The sequence below is a fragment of the Genypterus blacodes genome, unplaced genomic scaffold (genome assembly GCF_046128005.1).
Source record: "Genypterus blacodes isolate CSIRO-AG114 ecotype Tasmania unplaced genomic scaffold, CSIRO-AGI_Gbla_v1 ptg000152l_1, whole genome shotgun sequence".
Classification (NCBI taxonomy): Eukaryota; Metazoa; Chordata; class Actinopteri; order Ophidiiformes; family Ophidiidae; genus Genypterus; species Genypterus blacodes.
In genome coordinates, this window is record NW_027466954.1 from 845,061 (window position 1) to 869,733 (window position 24,673).

The following is a 24,673-nucleotide window of genomic DNA, read 5'->3' on the forward strand; positions in this document are numbered from 1 at the left end:
ATTAGCAAGCTGGATAAAGCCTGAAAACAAGCAGCAAAGTTTTAACATTTTTAACTTTAACCCGGTAATGAAAATATGTATCTTTGTTTCTCCACCTGTCCAGATGAAGACGATTTGTTTGGTTTATTATTCTTACATTTTTTTCCTCGGTTTTCTTGAGTTTAAAAATGTTTAAAAGCAGCTGTGACTGAACTTTCCAACCGTTTGTGACCTGAGCGCGAGCTGCAACGACGACAACCGCCGCACTTAAGACCTTTTTCTGCAGTTCACACAAATCACCAGGAGATGTCAGTAGAGGATTAGTTACAGTTTCAAGATCGGCACGGAATTTAAAACGATATTTGGAAATTATTGCCACCCCTACTTGCAATATTTTACTCATCACGTAAGGATAATATTACAATATTCACATCTTATTGGAATCAGGAAATACATTTTGCTACTGGTGTCTACGAATTGTCGTCAGTTTTAGTTTAAATTAACCACTTACTGTATATTTGTGTCTGTATCAAATTTGACTCCAAAATAAATATTCCGCGCTTTTATGCATTTGTGTATAATTTGTGTGTATCTACTCCAGTGATTGCAAACACAGATACAGAATTACAGATCTTCTATTCAGAAGATCAAAATCAATGAGTGATAGTCACATAATTTATTTATTTTACTATTAAGAAAAATCCTCATCATCAGTGTTGAAGTGACTTCCATATAATTGAAATGAGGCTGAACAACTTTATGTGAATATAATCTGAACAATTGCCTGTCAAATGTTTGTATGAGTAAACGTGAAGAATCCTGGGTTTGCATGTTTCTTCATTTTTCACCTAATAAATATTCATATTTAATAAACCGCTTGACTTTTCTTAATGTAACTCGATCACACATTTGATTAATATATTATTCATATCAAATGAAATGAAACGTATGCTTATCCAAGACAGCGGTGTGTATGAACTGAATTACGCACAATCTGCTGAAGTTCAAGGAGCCATATTTCCGACAGCAGCTGAAGGCAGCATCACATCACGCAGCTTGTTTGGCTGCGCATGAATGAATCAAATACACGGTTGTCCCAGTCAACATGTCCGGTGTCTGTTTATAATGAACATCAGCGACCAATGAGCAGCGAATTAATCTGCACTGTGGATGAATTATTAAACTATAAACTTTACAAAATCGCAAAACGGATAATTGTCATATTATCCGCGGCGCGCGCTGTTTTCTGGAGCATCTGGCGCGCGTCTCCCTCCCTCAACCTGTCGTCACTACGAGGGCGCGCGCAGTGCGAGGATGGGACGGTCTCGCGCTCCGCCGCTCGCGCTCCCCGTTCCCCTCCTCCGTCACCCCGAACACGGAAATTAACGAGAAACAATCACAACAATGGCGAGATTTTATGCGTGACAACCGACGGCTGAGATTCACTGGGGATTAAAGCGTCGCGTTTGGGGTGAAAATGGCGACGGGGGCAGGCTGGCAGCCGCTGTACAGCAGCTCGAGCAGCAGCAGCGGTAGCAGCAAATATCCCCCCAACACAACAGCCAGCATGTTCTTTGACGGGAGCTTAACGCTGGAATACACACAGGAGCTGCACCTGAAGATGAGCAAGAAGATAGCACAGCTCACCAAGGTGTGTGTCGGTGTGTGTGTGTGTGAACATGTTGTGTGAGCAGGCAGAGGTGTGTTTTATTTACACTCTGTTTGAAGTGGTGTGTGTGTGGAGCATATATTGATGGAGGACGTGCTTGTTGGTGTCAATGTGTGTGTGTGTGTGTGTGTTGGGTTGCTGATCCAAATGGAGGAGGTATTAGTATTGTGGAGCAGCTTTGATGGTCAAACTCCAGATTGACAGGTGATTTCATACTACGCAGAGACATATTACCAAATCGATATTATCAACCGATATCTGTGTGATCAAATTAATTATTTTCCCCTTTGGAACTTGGATCTATTGTTTGTGTTTTGCTCGTGTTTGTATTTAGAATCATACTAAGTAGTCCTGCCTCAGTTTGTTTGTTTCTCTAATAACAGATTTAGGTTGAACATTCTGCTTTGAGGGATCCTTCATGTAAATGTTTACAGTATCAAAGTGGTCCAGATCTACTTACATTTGGTTATTGTGAATAATTCAGGTTTGTATTTGAAGTAGTTTCAGAGTTTTTTCCCTGTAAGGATTCATATTCTGGGTGGGTGTCAGTATCTTTTCACGTTTATCCTTTAAACTCAGTTCACACGCATTCAGAGGTTTTACTGTGATTTCTCTTAGATTTGCTGCCTTGCTGGTGAGCAGGGATTTAGACGTGTGTGTTTACTCAGAGGTATACCTTTGCTCAGAGGGTGTGTTAGTGTTTTGGAGCGGGTTTGATAGTAATACTTCAATTCACTGGCCGTCTGGAGCCTGTTTACATTACTCTACATTACAGGGATAAAGCGATAGGATACCTTTGTTGAAATGATTTATTTCCCTCAGGGATCTCACGTTATCGCCGGTAGCTTTAGCCCTGATGGGATAAGTGTGTGTGTGGACAGCAGATGGATGGATGCATCTGAGTGTTGTCTGCTTTGGCTGTGAATTAGAACCTCAGCCACGGCTTTGTTGAAGCTGCCATCACAGGCGGCTGCTGCTGCTGCTGCTGCTGCCTGCGAGGGCTTAGGGAAGTTATGTAATGTTGGAGAGACGCTACGCTGCTTCTCTTCAGTCCACCTGGAAGCAGCTGCATGGGGGGAGGACGCTGGGATACAAAAGAATCAGCTCGTTTAGCAGCTACATTTACAGCACGCAGGTCTTTGTCTCAGCTGGAACGGCGAATAGAGCAAATGATAATGTACAGCACATAAGACGAGAGGAGAGGGAGGCCTGTATAACCTATATAACACTACACAGAGTCTATGCTCACACACTGTCTCACACAGAGATGGAGGGTGTTTGTATGCAGTGGTTGTTGGATAGAGGAGTCACATTTGGCAGTGGAAAGGAGCAGTCCAGGGTGACATGGTGCCTCGGTGCTTAGCGCAGTTGCGATACAATAGGAAGCAGAACGGCTCCTCTCCTCTCCTCTCCTCCCACAGCTCAGAGACGCTGCGCTAAGCTGAGTTAGAAAGTGTAATTAGTCCATACGTGTGAATGTGGGTGTGAGTGTGTGTGCTCTGTGACGGTGCGGCTCCTTTCCAGGCACCGTGTTATCACAATAACACAATAGGTGTGGATAGCACCGCTACGGTGGGCCTTGTTGTTGTTGTTGTTGTTGTTGTTTGTTTCATTACTCCTGAGCTGTGAGGTCAAAGGTTAGATTGCACTTTCATTCATCCTCTGTGCTCATATCCTGTGTAGGGTCCAGGGGAATTCCGTCCAGAGAACCATTTTCTTTGCCAGTTTTGCGCAGAAAACATGTAAATATATTCAATCTGCAGTGTTTCCATGAGATTATGTTTTGTAAAGAATAAATACTTTAATAATTTCCACCGTCCTGTAGCTCTCTGGGAATTAACAATGATTATCTTCAGATCTGCTCATGGTGACGTCATCCTCTAGGAAGAGCATTAAGCACAGCTGTTTGTAACGGAGCTGAGCTGAGTGAGTCACTACAGGCAACGTTTCATCCACCGGGTCAAAACAAACAAACAAACAAAGATCTCAGCTTCTGTTTCCTCTGCGTGCGGAGACGTTTCATTCTTTCTTTCTCTGATGAATCCCATCCTCCTCTGCGGTCCACATGCTGCTGTAAACATCCATCACGGCCAGTCTGGGGAATAAAACACACCTCTCACATGAGCACAAAGTCAGTTCCCATTACACTTTTACAAATTACTTCTTTATCGACCTACTGATACAAACCATAACCCTTAAACACTCTTTCAACCCCAATACCAGTTGTTTTTAGGTCAAAACCGGGAAACTTGCTGCGGTAGATCCCAGCTGCTGCATGAATACATAAAAGTACAGAACTCCCTCCTTTACTAAAGCTGCACAATTAATTATAGATGCTCCATATTGGTGTGTTGTGCTTTTTTTGGATGATCGCTGCGCCTTGGAGACATGATGTTGCTCCGTACCAGGATGAAATGTGCACAATCTACAGTGTTATGGCCTTTTGAAATGATTGTGTCAGTTTCCGTGTGTCATCCCTGTGATGGACTGGCGATCTGCCCAGGACGTAGCCTCCCTCTCACCCAACGACTGCTGGGCTTCCATCTGGCCCTCCTAGTCCTGAACGACTACACCACCACTAGAGTGCATGCAGGGTTTGAGGTCGTTTATGTTACTGAAGACACTTAAAACACCACAAAGCGTAACTATTTTGGGGTTTTAGGAACATAAAGTGTCTTCATTCAGGTATTTAGTGGTGTGAATCTCAAAATTAAGACGCTCAAATGTGCTTAAAGGAGAATTTTGTGGGGGATTCCTGCTGTGTAAAGCGGTGGCGACGACGGTGGGAATGGGAATCTGAAAAAAGGCGGTGAGTTTCCCGCGCGAAGTCAGAATAAATGTAGCTGCAGGCTGCCGTGTTTGCTGTTAGTCTGGGTGTGTGTGAGCCTCGGGGCTGACGAACGTCTCCATAAAGCTCCAGCACAACAGAGAGAAAGATGTTGGCTGTCACTTTCTTTTTCTGTTTGTTTATGTATTTTTTTTATCCATCCAGCTTGTTCTAGTTCTGCTTTGCTCTGATTCTTCACGCTCATACACACACTTACTCCACTCTTCTCTCTCTCACACACACACACACACACAGACACACACACACACATATATATTTCAGCTCTTAGTTTGCATTCTTACATTTTCATCACCTAACAAGCTGGAAGAGTGGAGAGGAAACCACGTTAGACATCTGGCCACGAGGAATCCTGCCTCGTTACTTAACCAATTAATTTGTCTCTGTTCCTGTTTATCAAATCCGTTCTTTATCAACAGAAATGCGTCCGGCATTCCTGTGTGGTATAAAGTAAGATATAAGCTTTACATTTAAATGAGGATGGAAATAGAAAAGTGACGCACCTTTATTCCCAGGAGATGGAGAGATGGAGGAAGAAAGAGGGGGGAAAGGAAAGGAAGTCAAGGAGGGGAGTGAGGGAGAAGATAAAAGGATGAAGCAGCAGGCGCACCAGTGTCATTAAAATAATCATTTATAATTGAAGGAACATTTCCACGGCTGCCGGGGAAAAAAATGTCTTTTTCACCGCCAGAACAATGAACTGGAATATGGACTTACATAAGGAAATACAGGCATCCATAGGAAAACGTGTCAAAACAGAAGGAAACCTTTAAGAACCGGCCATCGTCCATCAAAAGACACTTTGTAGACACTTGATCTTAACCTTACAGTCTCAGAATGCAGAGCCAGAGCTTCTGTTTCTGAATATCGATCTCACTCTGAGCAATATCAAATGCTTGGTCGCTGCAGGTGCAGATCCAGCGTGATACGTCTTCCTCTTCCTCTTCCTCTGCAGGTAATTTACGCTCTCAACACCAAGAACGACGAGCACGAGGAGGAGATTGAGTCGCTGAAGGAAGCTCACGAGGACGAGGTAGGAAAAGGCCAAGCGTCGCCACGTTGTCCCTCATTCTGCACAGTGCTGATTGTGTGACTGATTAGGAGAAATGAAGAATCCCTCGTCACTGCTTCAGAAAACCATCAGATGTGAATTTAAAATTTTAAACTGCTGACAACCCTTCTTAAAGCAAAAAAAATGACATCATTCTCCTGAGTTCATGCTTAGTGAGTGATTAAAAGTGTGTGTGTATCTAAAAACGTTTCTGTTCAGGTGCAACACATTGTGACAGAAACCAGAGATAAGATCATGCAGTACAAGAGCAAGATGTCCGACGAGACAGATCTGAGGCGGCGGCTGTCCAGTCTGGAGGAGTCAGTGGACCTACACGAGCACATGAAGAGACAGGTCAGGGTCAAGGCCTCAGGTCAGGGCCAGGGCCTCTGGTCAGGGCCTCTGGTCAGGGTCAGAGTCTCTGGTCATGACCTCCAACGGTCTTATTTCCTCAAAATAAGTCACACATTTGTGTAGATCTAATGCAGTGCGTGCGTGCGTGCGTGCGTGCGTGCGTGCGTGCGCGTGTGAGAGCGAGTGAGAGCGAGAGAGAGAGAGAGAGAGCGAGAGCGAGAGAGATAGAGACCCGTGTGTTGTAACGTGATGCACTGTGACTCTCTGTCAGGCCCTGGCAGAGTTTGAGATGTACAGGCAGAGGATGGAGGATTCCCAGCTCTGCACCGAGGCCCAGCACACACAGAGAGTGGTGTCTATGAGCAGAGAGGTAAGGACACACACACACACACACACACACACACACGCGCGCGCGCACAGATATGCTTTTGCTTCTCTGCCATGTTTTGTCTCGGCAGGTGGAGGAGATGCGGCGGGATTTTGAGGAGAAGCTGCGCACGTTCAGCCAGGCCCAGGCTCAGTTTGAGACGGATAAAAGGCGAGCGATGGAGGAGCTGAGGGCCACACACCGCCAGGAAGTGGAGGAGCTCCTCGACAACCAGCAGAACCAGAGCGCCACCTCCACCGAGGACCAGGAGAAGCTGGCAGAGCTCCACAGACAAGAGGTGGGAGAAGAACGAGAAAGAGGGTCGTTGAGACGCGGAGGTTTGATCTTCAAGTATCTTACTCCTCCATCTCTCTCTGTCTGCCTGTAGGTGGAGGCGCTGATGGAGAGGGTGGAGGAGCTAACGAAGGACAAAGTGCGTCTGGTGGAGGAGTTCGAGGCCAAGCTGTCCAAGGCTCAGGAGTATTATGAGAGGGAGCTGGAGGCCATGAGGAGAACGCACCAGCTGACTACTGAGAACCTGCTGGCCTGGAAAAGAACCGAGGTAACACATTCAGCATGTCTCCTTCTGTCCTTATCTCCTCCCCCCTCCCCATCGACGCCTTGGGTGGGGATGAACAAGAACACTTCAAGTCAGATCTGTCCTGTGCGCTGAGGAATTCCGTCACGTCCGGCTGCAGTTGTCGCCTTTTTCCGGACGCAAACACACAGGCTGTCAGGAAAGACGTCAACGAGACAAGATGGTGAAGGCGAGCCAGGCCTGAATCCTTGTAATTATGTGTCAGCTCTGAAGCCTGCAAACAGAGGGCTGTGATTTAAGGATCAAACAAAACAGGAGGAGGAGGAGGAAAAACAAGGTGTTGGATTTGACTCATTGTGAATAGTTGTGCTGTCGGTTTAAAGAGATTGCTGTACGATGTGGTCCCCTCGGTGTGTGTTTTGGTATCAGAGGACAGATGAGCTGCTCTTGAGACAGTTGAGATTTGAGATCTGATTTGTCCGCCCTCGTCAAGGTTGAGCTTCGCAAGGAGTTCCAGGCGCAGGAAGCCGCCCTGCAGCGCTCGCTGTCCAAGCTGAGGAGCGAGCTGCAGAAAGCACAGGAGGAGGCCAGAGAGAACCGGGACAGGACCAACAGACTGCAGACGTCGCTGGCTAACGCCGACGGAACCATCAAGGTAACAGTGTGGATGATAAACACGGCCTCGTTTACAAACGAGACAAACTAAAGGGAAATGAACAGAAACTTTAATCAGAAGAAATGTTTAAAAGAGCTGATTTGATGTCCACTGATGCTCCTGTTAGTGAAAACCTAAGTAAGAATCAATCTGTTTGTGTGATTCTGTGGTTGGAAAGATGTGAACTGATGTCCCTCTAATTGTGCCTCTGTGTGTATGTGTGTATGTGTTCTAGAACCTCCATAAGCAGCTGGAAGAAGCCGTCCAGGATGGGGAGATCTGGGTGATGCAGCTGAAAGACACCGAGTACGAGCTGGAGGGCAGCAGAGAACGAGTGCAGCAGCAGGCCTCTGAAATACTCCACAAAGCCAGTAGGATGGAATTCAAACAGGACTGCATGCTGACTAGAGTAACTAGAATAGTTTCATTGTTGAAAAGGGAATGCACATCTTATTTTGAAAGGACTTTGACTATTTCCAGGTCAGATCGGCTCCTTGCAGGCCACCCAGATGTCCCACGAAGCCACCATCAGGAACCTGGACCTGGAGCAGAACCGGCTGAAGGAGAAGATCAGCAGGCTGGAGGAGGAGAGAGTGGCTTTGCTCAACCAGAACCAGAACACCAACGAACAGCACAAACAACAAGTCCTCAAACTGGAACAGGTATCTAGTAAGCTTCTAGCAATGCACCCGCTGTGTACCTGTGGATCTGTGGACGTCATCAGAAACCAAAGCTTCCTTCCCCTCTACAGTCTCTGCGTGAGGAGCACCAGGGTTATGAGAAGGAGCTCGCCATGCTGAGGGTTCACTACGAGGAAGAGGCTCTACGCTTCAAGGACGCTCAGGTCAGAGTGCTGGAGGACATGGAGGAGAAACATTGCGCCATGCGGGAGGAAGCCCAACAGGAGAAGGAAGATGAGAAGAAGCACCTGGTCGCAGTGAGTCAGATCTTCATGTTATTTGGGACAGAAAGAGGAGAGAGAAAATAGGAAAGGAGAGCAGGTTTGACCAGTTCAAGGACACTGATGTTTTGGAGCGTCTGACTTCCATATGTGTGTTCCCGCGAGGCAGATGTAGGATTACTGTAATGAGCCCAGTTGACTGTAGGAGCTGCAGGTGCATTACCACACCGTGAGGAAGAATCACAGTGTAGATGTTAGACTAGATGAATTATGCAGCATGAGTTTCATCTGACTTCTGATTCTCAGGCAGAGAGAGCAGAGAGAGAATGTGAAGGGAGCTTATGTGAGACAGAGCTGTGCCTCTCAGTCATATGGATGCAGAAAGGTAAGAGTGAGGGTGAACCAAGGCAACGCGGTGACAAGGTGTCAATGTGTCAACGTAGACTTCCCACAAAGCCCCGACACAGCTGATGTAATTGCATCTAATTATGGCACTGAAATGACTCCCTGTTTACACCTTCCATTAAAATGCCCCCTGATGAGGAAAAACATGTTCATTATGGAGAACAGATCCTTTGCCGAGCAGCAGGAGAGACTTGAAAGCAAGTGGAAGAGAAAAATGCAATAATAGAGAATTATGCAGTTATTATGCAATGCAGTTCATTGGATGTGACGCTGTGGTTTGAAGAATGATAGAAACTGGTTGGTGTTGTGCTCTGGCCCTTTTAGGTCTAAATGACGACCCACGCTTCCCTCCTTCATGCTTCAGCTCTGCTTCACACTCGACAACTGCCATGACTCCACATTAAAGCACAAATGGGATTTTCAGTCGCTTCTTAGCTCGCCTCCTCCTTTTTCAGAGATTAGAGTTGGGATTTGGGCTCAATTCTTTCCACCAGCATTCCTGCTGCTGTGAGAAGCTGCCAGGCCTGCATGACAAACAGATGTGACACCCAAGGGTGCACCGTTATTTGTGTTTCCAAATGACTGAATGAATAGTTTTTCGTGCGCAGAAAAGTCAAACCGGTTATTATGAGGGAACTTCTGTGACTCATGCGTTACTTTTCCCCAATTCTCTCATTTTTGTTATCACAGCTCAATATGGCTCTGCTGGATTTTGCTGGTGAAAAACATTTAGGAGTTTTGATCAAATCTGGTCTGAATTCATTTGAAAAGTGGATGTTTTCAGTCATTAGCATGTAACAAAAGCTTTACTTCAGCATGTGTCACGTCTGTGGTATGCAATGAAATATAGTTATGGAAATACTCTTTTATATGTTAAAACAATTGTTGTCTTTATTCTCATCTTCTCATCCTTCTCCCTGTCCTCCTTCATTACCTCCCTCCTCTGTCCCTTCCTTCCTCAGGAAATGAGTCAGGAGTTTGATATTAAGCGTCTGTCTTTGGAGGAGCAGCGAGATCGACTGCAGCAGCAATTAGACAACCTGAAGGAGGAGCTATCAGCCAAACTCAACATGGCTAACCAGGAGGTTTGATTTTAGATTCATTATCCTCATCCAATTATCTATTTGCTTAAATTCTACAGGTAGAAAATCATTTCTCGGAGGCAGGTGATGACGTAATAACCTCTCTGGTGATGTCGTCTGTAGCTATCCCATTTCCAAGAGCTGGTGAGGGAAGGGGAGCAGAACCTGGGCTCGGCTCAGTCGCAGGTCAGCTGTCTGAAGGAGACGCAGGAGAAACTCAGGGTTGAACTAGATGCAACCAGAGCCCGGGTCAGGGAAACCAGCAACCTGCTGACCGACCTCCAGGTGAGGACACACACAACAATACATACAACTGTTACTCTATTAATAATCCGAAATAATCAGAAGATTAATCAGAATCATAGTGACAACACAAAATTTGCATCTGGGTCCTTCCAAGTTTCACTGATGACAAAAGTGAGGGAGGAGAACAAAGAGCGAGAGAGAGAGAGAGAGAGAGAGAGAGCGAGACGGATGGAGGGAGGAGAGAGGGAGAGGATATCTGACGGCAGGAAATGAGGGAGAAGTGGCAGACTGAAGGCCAGCTGTGAGATAATGATGATGATGAGGCTATTAAGGGTTGAATGTTGCATTTATATTAAAAGAGCCCCACTGGTGTGTGAGAGTGTGTGAGGAGCGGGGTGGCAGTAAGGAGAGGATAGAAGATCTGATAGAGAAAGATGCACGTTATATAAGGATCAATACAGGAATAATAACAATAATGATAATAAAACAACGTCTATTAACACTAATTGTTAAGCGTCATATTTTAATTCAAATTCAAGCAACATGATGCAAATAAAAATGAAATCGTGTGGCACTTTGTTATGAAATTGAATGTGTATGTAAAGATCAAAATGGGAACATTGGATTGTTCCTGCAGCAAAATTAAAGGATATAACAAAATCTGTTGGTAGATGTTGTGAATCAATGAGTCCATATTAAACGCAACAAACAGGAAGAAGCCAAGAATAGGAATGAATATGACACAGATGAGGAAACGGGGAGAAAATGGAAAGGTGAAGCATGAATAGGCTTCATTAAAGTTGAGAGGGAGGCAGAGATGAAGACGACTTAATGGAGACTGATAATTAGGCTTCCTCACTCCAGCCTGAATGGAAATGGATTGCGATAAAAAAAATGGCAGGATTTCATTTTCATATCCACACTGAAAGAGCCCAGCAAAGCCTCATTTTGTTTGCCACAACATTACTTTGTATTAAATGGTAACAAATACATGCTTATAGTATTTAGGCCAAGTGTGCACCGCTCAGAGATGTAAATGTGATATGATGATGATGATGATGAGCATAAGTCGGTGTAATGCTCTCTGCCACGGTAACAATCAAAGCATCGGTGGGCACTTGTGTGTGTTTGTGTATGCAGGAGGAGATCGAAACCCAGAAGCAGCAGCACGAGGCCAGAGTGATCTCCATCAGGACGGAGGAGAAACAGAAGATGGACAAGATGGCAGATGACTTGGACCAGAAGTGGAGAGACGCACTACGGTAAGAACAGAAAACAAACCGAGCCAGAAAGGAATCTTGAAATGGTAATAGGCACCTGGATCTGGGATGAATTGTGGAATATAAAGTGATTTTAAGCGAATAGAGAATAAGAGAAGGGAGTGGAAAGGAAAGCGTGTTTTGGTGGCGGTGCAGCATGAGGAAAACATCCGTGCCTGTCTGTCTAACTCACTCCGTCAGCCTATGAATCTCATTTTCTGTTGCTTTGCTCTTTCCATTCCCGTTCTCATTCATCTTTGTCATCTTCTGCTGCACACTCGCTCTTGGTATTTGCATAACATGTTGACTTGTGTCGCTAAAGCAGCCACGGAGATTAAATAAGGCTGAATAGAAAATGAGCACAATCACAGGCAAGTTCATTGAATCGTACAATATTTATAGATTTACTTCAACAGACTGGAATGAAGCTGAATGGATAATTACACGAGCACAAACTAAAGGCTTGCATATTATTAAATACATTGTTCTGTTTGACTTCATGGTCAAAATTGATACTCGATCCTTTACAAACTGTAAAAATGGATCCTATAACTTTACTCACAATAGGGCCCATGAATCCAGGACTGTGTGAGTTATCTTCTCTGGAAGGGCAGAGGTCTCCTGAATTGATATCTGATCCAGTGCTCTAAGGATTACATCATTAATTGGTCAGTCGCTTTGCATTTCAAAGGTGTTTATGAAGTATGAAGTCTGTTTTCAGTGTGAGGGAGATTTGATCCTGAAGTTCACAGCTAAATTAGGAAGTTCTTCACTCAGCCTCTCTCCTCTTTAGCAGGAATGAGAGATTGAATAAGTATCAGTTGCTTTCTTGTTTGGTCTTGGTGTGACGTCATCACTTCTCTTCTTCTCAAACTTTTCTTCCACTTTGTCGTTTCCTTTTTCTAAAGCAAAGTGTCCTTACGCTTCCTTTGATCCTCATCAAAGACGTCTGGCTCACTATCACTGAATCCCTCAGAGGCCCAGGGAGCTTTTCTGTGGCTGTACGTGACCTCTGACCTCGTGGTGGATAGGGACATTTACATTTTAACGGAATTATGTGTTGAAGTTATCTGTGGGTAAAAAAAAAAATGCCCCAAGTCAGAGCATTTTTATTCAGAGAGGACGTTTTTAAATGATCCACTTTAGGTCCCAGGTTCTCATCAGTCAATTTCTTTATTATACATCTTGGCACAGTAAATGCTGCTTAAGTCAGAAAGTCTGAAATACGTCTCTCTCTCTCTCTCTCTCTCTCTCTCTCTCTCTCTCTCTCCCTCTCCCTCTCCCTCTCTGTCACTCCCTCTGTCTTATTATCTCCCTCACACTCTCCCTCTCTCTCACACTCACTCTCACTCTCTCCTTCTCTCCCTCTCCTCTCTCGCTCCCTCCCTCTCTATCGCACACCCTCTCCCTCTCTCTCCTCCTCTCCCTCTCCCTCTCCACAGTGAAGAGCTGCGCCTGTTAAAGGAGGAGTTGAATGAGGAGTATGAAGCCGACAAACAGGCGGCGCTGACTCAGCTCTCCCAGCAGAAAGACCTGGAGCTGATGGCGACGAGAGAGGGCTGGCAGAGGAAGGTGGAAGACCTGCTGGAACAGGTAACACACACACACACACACACACACACACACACACACACACACACACACACACACAAATGCTGTTGAAAGTCTCCAGAGGTGGGAAACGACTAAAAAGTACTTTTCAGATTTCCTCAACTGCAGTTTTCAGACTCTGGCACTTTGGGAGTTCTTGCGTCACTTTGCAGGTTAGTTTCACGTTTCACATCAGTTTGACTGCCAAAGTCCTTGTTGCAGCTTAAGGACATCATGACTTTTTTATATAAAATCAAAAGTTTCAGAGAATTTACAAGAATTCAACCTATGACAGAGCTTTAGACAGAGAGATGCTTCTGATCAGTATCGTTTCATTATCTCACAATCCGAACACATCGCTCTGACTACTATGACCTTTGAGTTAAATTTCCTGCTTTCCACCTGTGTCACAATGTCACTCTGTGTTCAGTCTGCTTGTTATATTCACTGTTGTTGATAATTGGTATGCTGTCATGTCTGATTCCATCGCTGTAACATCGTCAGGCTTCATGATGGAGCAATGGAAGCGTTGTGTGTGGGTGTGGGTCCACTGATTAACTGTGCTTTGTCAAAATAATGAGCGTTATGAAAGATTATAGACACACACACACACACACACACACACACACACACACACATACAGGCAGACAAACTGTATTTACATGGTAAATTCAAACAATGGAGCTTAAACTAGAAGAGTGATGCTGAACCGACCACTCACTAGTCTGCACGAGCCGCCTGTTCCTCAGACTCCAATCAGCTCCGGCCTTCTGCAGGCAGCTGAAGATAACCAAGTGGCTGATCAATAGTGACTCAGAGCTGTTACTGCCACCTCTGAACGCTTTACCCAGAGCCCCTCGCCTCTCCACGCAGTATTTTTCATTTCAAGATTCAATCTCGCCTGAGGCCGGAAAGGACCAACGCCCCCCCCACCCCTCATGTCGACGCTATTTCAGTCCAGCACTGACGAAAAGGGAGAAAGCATCTCAGCTTCTGCTTTTTAATGAGCTTTTCTCTAAGCTATGATGTCATCCTCATGCACACACTGTATGCAAGCTGTGTGCATGAACACTTGGACGCACACACGGCCGTACGTCTGAGCAACAGGCGAACGCTCTGATGCACTAATATGAAAACTGCTGCATTTGAAAATAAGAGTTCATTCACGAGTTTTCTTTTTCCCTTTTCCTCCTTGTAGCTCCTCCGCTTTTTCCAAAGGGACAGCAAACGAGCAGAGGCAGGTCAGAGCTCTGAGCAGAGATCAGCCCCCTCACTTGTCTACTTATTTCCCTGTAGCTGTCCGTTCTAAGCTTCCCGCCTCTGGGTAATTTACTTCCCAGCTGAGTCGCACGTCTTGATTTTGCCAAGGCGCCCGAGGCTTCAACGGGAAACATTTTCTAACACGCTGGAGGTGGAGAATCACAATGCCAGCAACTTCTAAGACCCCCGTACTGGCAAAAGGAACTGGCGGCTACAAGCTAGACAATGGAAACCCCCCCCCCCCCCCCTCCCCACTGTAGACTTAGATGGATCAAAATGCCCACGTAAAGCTGTTATGTGTGCTGTCCATCCTTATGATCAACATCACACAGTTACCACAATGGGACTCAACACTGTCACCATCCTCAAAGAACTCAAACACCAGACACACACAAGCAGCCTGAATCACTCTGGCTCACTGCAGCCGCACCAGAGAGTGTGTGTGCATATGTGTGTGGGAGGAGGGTTGTAATGCCTTGGTTGTGTTACGTCAGGGTTCTTTCTTTTCAGGGTCCTTCCCACCCTGAGGCTCGTGTCTGCTGTGTGTCTTTGTGGGTGTTTGTATGAAACATTTCACATTGTACTGGACTGCAGGGATCCTCTAACCTCGTGTCTGAATTGGTGTTAAAGCCTCATTCTACATCCTGTCCAGGCAGGATGTAGGTCATCTGTATGTCTGTTGTAAATCCATATTATCCCAATCCCTCTACTGCTCTTCATCCTCATTTAAAACCACCTCACCCCTCAGTATTTCATGTGGGGCTCCTGCAGCACTAAGTCCTGAGGGGGATTTCATTGACCTACTGGAGACTTACGGCTCTACACGCATGTATGACCGCTGAACACCTGAGTAACGCTGTTCCTCTCTTTCCCTGTCCCGGTCTCGCTCTCCTCAGATCTCTCTGTTGAAACAGTCTCTGGAGTTGCAGTTGTCTCAGTCTCAGTCGGCTCTACAGCAGCTGCAGTCTCAGTTCAACCAGGAGAGGGAGCTGCTGGGCCAACAGCTGAAAGGTACGTCAGAAGGAAATAATCCTTCTCCTCTCTGTCGGCTTCCATCAGAGTGCAGTTGTGTTGTATTTTTTGTTTCTCGAGCTGTGTTGTTTCATCGAGCTGCTGCATGACTCCACTGTCTGAGTCTGAAGACCTCCGCTCACACGCGTGTACTTGTGCCTCTGCGTGTTTCCAGAGATGCAAAGAGAACATCAGAGGAGAGAGCATCGGCTACAGGAGGCTCACTGCTGCGCTCTGAGCACCATGGAGGAGGCCAGACAACACCAGATCAGGGTACAAACACACACACACTAGTATCCCTTCCCATCCTTCCTCTGAGCTCGGTATGTAAGGGGTTAATGTATTGTCAGCTTAACAGGTTCTCAGAGAAACGTGAATTAAAGCGTGACAGACCCATCGGGAGACCGACGCAGAGCCCATTGACAATACATTATCAATACATTATCAATAAGATTTCAGATACTTTATTTATCGTCATTTTGCATGCAATTCACAGCAAATCGCATGCAAATGAAATTTATCTTGCACCCCCTCATATCACACACACACAAACACATGCATCACAGAGGGGGTGCAGGGCAGCCATTATACGGCGCCCGTGGAGCAGTGTTAGGGGTTCGGTGCCTTGCTCAAGGGCACCTCGGCAGTGCCCTGGAGGCAAACTGGCAACTCTCCAGCTGTCAGTTCACTTTCTTGGTGCATACGGGACTCAAACCGGTGACCCTCCGGTTCCCAAGCTGAATCCCCTATGGACAGAGCCCCTGCCGCCCCCAATACATTATCCCACTCCTTACACAGCTAAACAAATCTTAAATTTGAAGTCTGTCAGTGTAGGTAATGAACCTAAATGTCCCACAATGGATGTGATGACCTCCTAAAGTTTCCACAGAAACAGAAAGAACGTCCCAGATAACATGTCCACTTGTTTTGAAGTTGTTGGTTTTAATCCCATGATGCCTCTGTGCCTGCCGCAGACTTAATTGTAGGCAGAAGATTCATAAAGCGATGAAACGAGCGGTGGAGATTCTGGCTTTGTGCGACGATTCATTAGGTTCGTCTGCTTTAATGTCGCCCATTTCCCTGTTAAATGATACCTAAAATGAGCCAGGATGGTAATTTTTCCCTCGACTTTATGCTTGAATCCCTCTTGTAATTGCATTGCAGGCGGAAACATTGGATGCAGGCGGAGTCATGAATCAGATTGTTCCTGCCCTGTTGCACAGAGGGAGAGTTGGATCTGTAGATAGAGGCTGAATGTATCTGCTGCTGCTTGTTCACAACCTAAGGATCCTTGATTTTAAACATATTCAGAACAGAGTGTGGTGTCCCTGCTGAGAAGAGCTGCTCAGGGGAGAAAAGGGAAACAATTGTGCTCATCTTATCTCTCATCTCTCTCTCTCTCTCTTCTCTCTGCTCTCTTCTCTCTACTTTCATCTCATCTCTCTTCTCTCTTCTCTCTCATCTCTCTTCTCTCCTCTCTCTTCTCTCATCTCTCTTCTCTCATCTCTTCTCTCATCTCTTCTCTCATCTCTCATCTCTCTCTCTCTCTTCTCTCTGCTCGCTCTCTCATTTCTCTCTCTTCTCTCTCTCTTCTCTCATCTCTCATCTCTCATCTCTTCCCTCTTCCGTCTGCTCTCTCTCTTCCCTCTGCTCTCTCTCTCTTCTCTCTGCTCTCTGCTCTCTCCTTCTCTCTCTTTCCTCCTTGCTCGTCTGTCTCCAGGCCCTGGAGGAGCGTCTGAAGCAGGAGCAGAGGGAGGAGGTTCACGCTCTGAAGGAGGCCCACAGGAGGACCTTGGACATCCTGAGGCAGCAGTCCGACCAGGAGCTGCAGACGCTGCGGTTCGAACTGGAGGACGAGGGCAAGGCCAAGCTGGGTAGGAGGAGGAGGGGCCACCCTCTCTTACTGTTCTAACAGTAGGATTCATGACACGCTTGGCTCTAAAAGTGTCTCTTGAGTTCAGTTTCCGCTCTAACTAATGAGAGCAGCGAGCTCATGAACCATAGTGGGATCCCTAATCTGAAAGTTCCTCGTCAGTGCTTTCAAAATTAGTACAAGACTAAAACTCTGTAGCCACATTACAAAGCTGTAAAGCAGCCGCAGCAAGCGTACGCCAAGACCCCACATATCTTGTGTGTAATGCAATCTACGGTGCGTTTAGTGTATAAACGATTCAATTCAGTCTTGGTAATGGAACTGATCAGTCAAGCACGACGCTGAAACACGACGCGGCCTCTCTCTCTCTCCTGCAGCCTCCCTGCGTGCAGAGCTGAATCACCTCCACGCCGCCGCCATAGAACATCTAAGGCAGATCCACCTCAAAGAAAACACGGCCGCCAAACGGGAGCTGGAGAAGGCCATAGAGCACAGCCGCAAGCAGGTAAGAGCAGTTAGCACCAAACATAGCCGTGTTGCATCTTCACAAAGGGTTGAAACCTTTTCCTCCATTATCTATCAAAATGTCTCTTCTCTTTTCTTTCTCATTTCATTTGGAAGGGTTTTCCATTTCACACATAACCGACAAAGCACCGACTTCCCTCTGTCTTGTTCTTTCCCCCTTCTGCTGCACTTACACAGCATGCAGATGAAACGATCAAATGCTTCCTGTTTTCTTCCTTCAAATGCTTCTCTTATATACAAGTCCGTTTATATGAGTAAAGTTGAATACATTTGATACCATGTATTGAAGCTTGGGGAGGTTGTTATGTTTATTATTAATCTGTTTTTCCCTGTTTACTCATTCTGTTTTCTATTTTCTTGTGTTTGTTCCATGGTCATGACTCATTATATTCTGTGCTTGCTTTTCTTTCTCTCTCTCTCTCTCTCTCTCTCTCTCTCTCTCTCTCTCTCTCTCTCTCTCTCTCTCTGTGATATGAAGGACCAAGAGCTCCTGGTCCGTATCTCAGACCTGCAGGCAGAGATGTGTTCCCGTAGCAACCGCATCACCGACCTGGACCACGAGATCCACTCACTGAACGAGACCATCGACACTCTGACCAGAGAGCTGGAGCTGAAGGGCAAAGAGGTGCTGCGGGTCCGCAGTGAAGCAAACCATCAGATAAGGTGTGTGTTTGTGTGTGTGTGTGTGGGTGTGTGTGTGTGTGTGTGTGTGTATATGTCCTGCCAAGATCTACATTTAGAGTAACAAACATTTTATTCCTTCCCTTTCCATTTACTGGCAGTTTTTGCTGTAAAACCCAAAACCCAATCCAGGGAATTGGAAAACACAAAGTCCAATCCCTTCAGTCAGTCTCTTGCTTGATATCAAGATTTGATATTTCTCTGAATCTGGATTTCAGGGCAAACAAGCTTCCCAAAATTGTCCCAACCTTCCTTTGAGCCATCCCAGTGTTACTTTGTTCCTACACCCAGCTGTTTCTCCAGGAGCGGTCCATGATTTCTCCTTTGGAGGCTCAGTGTTGAATCTTATTAGGGCTCTAAGTAACTCTGGGCAGATGAAGAACATATGGCACGCTTTGGCTCCCTCTCCAGGCGTCGCTCAGGTAATGAGATTCCTGCAGCCCAGAGGTGCGTCCCGCTGTTCTCACAACAGGAAGTCACATAGAGGAGACCAAGTCGAAGTAGAAGTGGAGACAATTTATAACACTTGCCCACTACTCTGTCATCAAAAATAGCCGTAACAAAACGCAGTATACCATTCATGAGGTCCTTTAGCGTTGAAAGCATCCGGACGAATGAAAGCTTTCTCTTTAAGACGCTAGCCGCTTCACTCTCCACATGGAGCTGCTTCGGTCCTCATATTATCTGTGCCCGGCTCTGTGCTGTGGGAGCTTCCGGTCCATTTCAGTGTGCAGCTGCTCATCTTGTTGTTGTCCTCTATAATTAAGTAGACAGAGGCATCAATCCAGTGCTTCTCGTTCAGGAAATCCACTGTATAAGGGAGCAACGTCTGTGATGAGGCATTCAGGCACTGAAAGGCTCTAATTGCATAGTAGCAGTTGCCGTCTATGTCTTTAGCACATAGATAGATGGGCACCACAGGCTTACAGGTTTAATTGTGTAACATTTATTCCTCCAAAAATATTCTCTGTACTCCAAGTGACCAAAGCTCGGCAGTAACCAGTGGCAGAATCGATACAAATGTAGAGAAAACTGTGCTCAAAGTTTCACCATAAAGAAAGAAGTGTTGAGCTTCATCATGCAACCCATTTCATGCTTCTTCTAAATCAGCATCACCAAGATTTCTGTTTGTGTGTCCCTGCCGCAGGGCCCATGAGCAAGACCTCACAAAGAGACATGAGAGGGACCTGGGGGAGCTGAGTTCAGTCCATCACAGAGAAACACAAATCTTGCTGGCTGACTTTAACAAGGCCCAGGAGGTCCTGAAAGACAAGATATGTGCTCTGCAGATCATGTAAGTACACACAGAACTAAACCAAACTACTACAGACTCATACTTGTAGACCTTTGTTATACCATTCACACCCTTGTGCTCTTTCTGTGTTGCATTTCTGCCCGGTCTAGATTGGAGGGAACGGAGGAAAAGTTGAGGAACAGAGAAAGCCGAACAGAAGACCTGCATGTTATCGCCGAGCTCAGAGAGATGGTGACCGAAAGAGAAGCTCTGGTCAAAAAGCTGGTGGTGAGTGGAGAGATGGAGAGATGGAGGAGGGAGGGTTTAACTCCTCGTTACACCGACAGCCGCATCTCCGCAGAATCCTTCCACTTTAATGTTTAAGAGGAAGTTCTGCTTTGACAGGATTGTAACTTGTTGTCATTTTGCAGGATGACAAGAAGTTCTACCAGCTGGAGTTGGTGAACAGAGACACAGGATTCAACAAGGTGTTCAACTCCAGTGCCAACGTCGGCGTCATCAACCCACTTATCAAGGTGAGCGGACAAATTCTGTTACAGGACCAAAACAAAGTGCGGCTCCAGATCAAGTAGCTTTGATTTATTTAGTTTACAGATCCCCTTATCTGCATTTAAAAAACAAAATTAAAGTCACATATTTTGATTGTTGAATTCCAAATCATGTCAATCAAATCAAATTATATGCTCTACTTTGTTTTCGTTATTTTTTTATTAATTTTCACCACCACCAATGATGTAACAGAGGCGCTAAACTGGTTTCTATCCACAAGGGGGCAGAAGCTGCACACCAGCAGGATGAGAGAGTTCATTTAACCTCCAGCAGAGCTTCCAGAGTCGGAGCCTGGGCTGCTTCAAAGTAAACTCAGACAAAGGTTAAACAGAGTGAAAGAACAGCTGACCAGAGTGTCTGACATAAAATGAGCAAAACATTTGAGTGAAAGGTTCAAACAACAGACCGATAGAGAGAGAGTGACATCTCCAGGAATGAGTTTTTCTTGTTCTCCAATAGGGGGCAGCAGAGTTTGGGATGACGTTATGTGATACAGCAGTATCTCTCTCTCTCTCTCTCACTCTCTCGTCTCACACACGCACCTCACACACGCACCTCACACACGCACCTCCTTTATTTTTCTCCCTCTCCCTCCCTCTTTATCTCTCTCTTCCCTCCCTCTCTCTTGACACACGTGCTTTGCTTCCTTCCCTCAGCCGTCCTGAAGCCAGCATCGCAGCCCCGTCCGGCCAGAAGGCGGCGGTGCGACCAAGCGAACAAACACGTGGAGAAGATGAGCTGTGCTGCTGATCGACGCTTCTCATTCTGACCTGCAAAAAAAAAAAAAAGATCCAAAAACTCCCGGCACTGGGACAGACAGCTAAAGTCAGAGCGTGATCAAACCGCAGGGTGCCGTTCATCGTTTGTATGATTTGGCCGTTGAATCACTTTGTCCGACTGTCAAAATGAACTAAACCTGTTGGAATCAATTAGTGAACGTCATCTTCCACTGAACCTGATTGATTTGCTGATTGGAATGATGCTCACAGGTCCCAGGCCTTTTGGCTTTTCTGGCTGTGGACTTCTGTGCAGTACGTCCGTTTCCATTTCAAACATCTAAAGGACAAAGCTGGTGTTGGATCCCGGGTGGTTACACTGCGTTACTATGACAACACCAGCAAAACGGACTAACTTTAGCTTCCCGTCCCAGTGCTTCGGCTCTGTAAATACACATTTGTTGTTTGCAAATCTTGAGACTACCTGGGGGGCGCTTGATTTACGATTCCGGGTCCTAGAAGAAACGAATCAAGCGCCCCTCATATTTTTATTCCAGTATTTCTAATGTAACAGCTACTGTTTTTCTACGGTCTGTTTATGTTGCCAGGAGACCGGAGACGTGCAGAGAAAGAGTTCCGTCAGTGGCGCGGCTTTCCTTTTTTAATGCCGCGGAGTGTTGAGTCAGAGCTTCACACTTTATTTCATTATAAGCTAGAGTCCGTGTCTGCGGCGGAACTCTTTGGCTCCGTGGCTCGGGGCTTTGGAGGCAGACCTTAGAGCATGTGAAAACAGAAACACTATCATAAAGCTGCTGTCCCTCGCGCGCTCACTTGAAATCCTCCACTTTTGGCGTTTTGTCTGTTTTTTTGTTTTTTTCTAACATTGTCGTCGTGTTGAGTCATTTTTTACGCGACATTAAGGTCGATGGAGTCCATTCAGAACCTGTACAGCTTCAAAAGGTCACCGCATGGGCGCCCTCAGCCTCGGCTTCTTTGTTCTTCAGAAGTCCGTTTAGACACGTGACGTTTCCATTCAACACGCAGAGTTCAGGTTCAGCATCCATCGATCTGGTCTTCCCGCTAGAATCGACAGAGGTTTGCGTCAGGAAGTGTTGGGGATAAAGTGATGGATATGATGAAATCCACACTATGACGTTTATATCGTTCAAGACAGAACAATGTAAACGTCATAAAGGTGAAGGCCTGGGTATATTTTATCCAAACTATCCCCTCTGACTCCCAAAAGCACCTGTGTTTATACATTTTCCGAATTCCCACGCACACACCTGCCGTCACTGTGTGTGTGTGTGTGTGTCCACCTTTGTAATCTCAACACAGTTAATCATGTAAATGGAGATAACAGCACACACTTTCACTGACCCTTCTCTGCTGTGTGTGTTGTTGAGGTCTGGAGGCGCTGCAGGTGAGACATGCTGAGACCTTCAGGTGTTCTACAGGGATGTTGGATTGGATTGCATTATATTGAGAAATATATGATTTTATATTTAGTATTTCAGAAACAGAATTTGTTACACCTGTGAAAATGTAAGCAGTGAAAAACTTTAGATTTTTATATTATTTTTTATTTATTTATAGAATATATATTACATTTCATTCAGTTAATTTTAATAGATTTTTTTTGCATTTGAAAATAAGAAAAAAGCAATGTCCTTAAAATGAGAAAAAGCATAATGATTAATAATCTTTTGTTAATATCAAAGAATGCTGTTTTCAGATGTAGCTTTTACTTTTTCAACATTTGTTTTCCTCACATTTTTGACAATGTGAGGAATGAAATCTCTTCCTGGACCTCCGTCTCGTCTAGACGTCCACAAGCAAAGGAGCCACTGATGCAGCACTTTGTGTCATAGGGGAAACACAGCAGCCGTCCTGGTGCTCCGGCCTCCTGCCTCTGGAGTTCTGTTCAGGTATCTCTGCTGTGTCTCCTCCTTCATGCAGATATGTGAGATCTCCTGGACTTTGCTGCCATCCTTAATTCTCTCTCCTCTGGCAGGGGGCATTAGCAATGCCATGAAAATCCGACTTAATGGACAAGAAATCCATAAACACCCGGTCCAATAGCCCCACATCTCTCCATGAAGATGAACTCAGACCGTTGGACCCAGTGAGCCTCTTGTTCTCACATCAATTTTCAATCCAGATCATTAAGTAGAGGAATAAAAAAGGGCAGGTTAGTACTATTAACTATTAATGTGTTTGCAGACATATTGTTGTGCAGTTTGGATTAGTTTTGAATCAGAAGTGGACTGAGAAAACTTAAGATTCTTTGGTTTTTTCAATCACCAATAGATCAATCAGTCTGTACGACTTCAAATGAGTCAGAATGCAGAGAACAATTTTCCCCTCTTGATCCAAAAGTGCTGCATCAAATCCCCATGTGAACGTTTGGTAAGTTGTAAAATGTGACACGGTAAAAGCACCGGAGGTCACGTATGACGGTCCCCCTCCACCCCGACCCCCCTGTGGGCTCACAGCTCCGAACCGCCGCTGGTTCACTCCTCCATGCACACTGTGAAAATGACATTGGTTCATGTTGTATTATGCAAGATCTGCATCAGACGAAGCAGATGGCTCGTTCCTCGTCCGTCGTCTCGTTAATAATGCGCGTTTCTCCTCCCTGTCGCTCCCATTCACAGACGTAAACTTGTACTGCATGCTTGACGCTGTGCAGATTGTCCGACACAAAGCCACACCTGGTTTTCTTCACAAACCAAGAAAGCACATAGCGCACATTACCAGAGGGAGGTTAAGGGCCTTTCCAGTGTTTCTCTGTTTTTTGTCCAATCATGTGAGCATTGGTTTGTGTGCAGCTTAGCATGAAAATCAACTTTTACGGATCTCAGAGTTGCTCGGGGTCCGGCTCGGCTCGGCCCCTGACGTATGTCAACCAAGTTCTCAATCTACATCCTCCGGTCACACAACCCTGCATATTATCCCTAAGGGCGCCTTCAATTGTGAGCCCGGCAGTTCCGAGTCTGAGTTTGTTCCCGCCTCTGATCGCAGCATCAATCAGGTGTGTTTCGCCTTATCAAAACTGCCTCCCAACCACCGATTGGCTAAGCACACCTGATTTAGCCGGTCAGGTGTGAGTAGAGCTGGGAGAGGTGCAGACTCGTATCAAGTCCACTCAGCTAATTCGTATCTCGTGTCCAAGTCAAATCTTAGCCATGTGACTCGAGTCCACACCCCAGCGTCCCTGTGACCTGGGTATTCAATCAGCTGCTTAGAGCTGCTTGACGTTTTGGTTCTAATAAGAGATCTCCTTATGTTTCCCTTTAAATATTCAGTTATGAACAAAAAGCGACATGGAGTCCTCACTTCCCAAAACTTGTCCCAAATATTGATTCAATTTTTTTGTGTGAAATATTTAGTTTCTGTTTTGTTTTTTGAACGGGCATTAATGGAAACTTCTGAAGTTTAACTTCCAGCAGAAGCATTTAGAGGCCAAATTCAGCCGAACCAGGCTCGCTCCAACACATTCCTACACATTTAATATCACTGCAGTTTATGTTTTTGGTTTATGTCGGTATGGACCAATCAGGGCTCACTTCATTTCTCTTTCAACTCAGTTTTCACAAAAGTGGAAAAAAAAATTCAACTAAAGGTGTTTGTTTACTAAACTGAGTTGAAAGTGTCACCTTTGTGATTTGTCACTTAATGATGTCTGTCTTGCGTTTTCTGAGGTGAATATATAACAATGATAATTATTTATATTTATATCATATTTCTGTTGTATGTTGAGATACAATAAATCATGATTGTGAGGTTTAGTCGACTCCTGTGGCGCTTTAATGTGTGCATGGGCATCATTGGTGTCAGCTAATCTACAAACTATATTAAA

At 45.5% G+C, this 24,673-nt stretch overlaps 1 protein-coding gene across 3 annotated transcripts; it reads left to right on the forward strand.

The window, feature by feature from the left end:
• The first annotated feature begins 1,346 nt into the window (after positions 1–1,346).
• Positions 1,347–24,541, forward strand: fam184aa (family with sequence similarity 184 member Aa). Of its 3 annotated transcripts, XR_012965060.1 has the most exons (24): positions 1,347–1,630; positions 5,449–5,526; positions 5,764–5,898; positions 6,170–6,268; positions 6,357–6,563; positions 6,654–6,827; positions 7,297–7,458; positions 7,694–7,829; positions 7,939–8,120; positions 8,210–8,395; positions 9,727–9,849; positions 9,970–10,131; positions 11,233–11,354; positions 12,794–12,944; positions 15,098–15,212; positions 15,388–15,485; positions 16,933–17,086; positions 17,463–17,590; positions 18,089–18,273; positions 19,439–19,585; positions 19,696–19,813; positions 19,957–20,061; positions 20,752–22,739; positions 22,826–24,541. XR_012965060.1 is itself a non-coding variant. In XM_076165799.1 (23 exons), the coding sequence occupies exons 1-23, from the start codon at positions 1,457–1,459 to the stop codon at positions 20,758–20,760; spliced, it is 3,150 nt and encodes a 1,049-aa protein (XP_076021914.1). In that variant the 5' UTR covers positions 1,347–1,456; the 3' UTR covers positions 20,761–24,541. The 3 variants fall into 3 exon arrangements, 2 of the variants coding, with proteins under 2 accessions (XP_076021914.1, XP_076021913.1); XM_076165799.1 differs by having other exon boundaries at positions 20,752–24,541; XM_076165798.1 differs by lacking the exons at positions 20,752–22,739; positions 22,826–24,541 and having other exon boundaries at positions 19,957–20,169.
• The last annotated feature ends 132 nt before the right edge of the window (positions 24,542–24,673 follow it).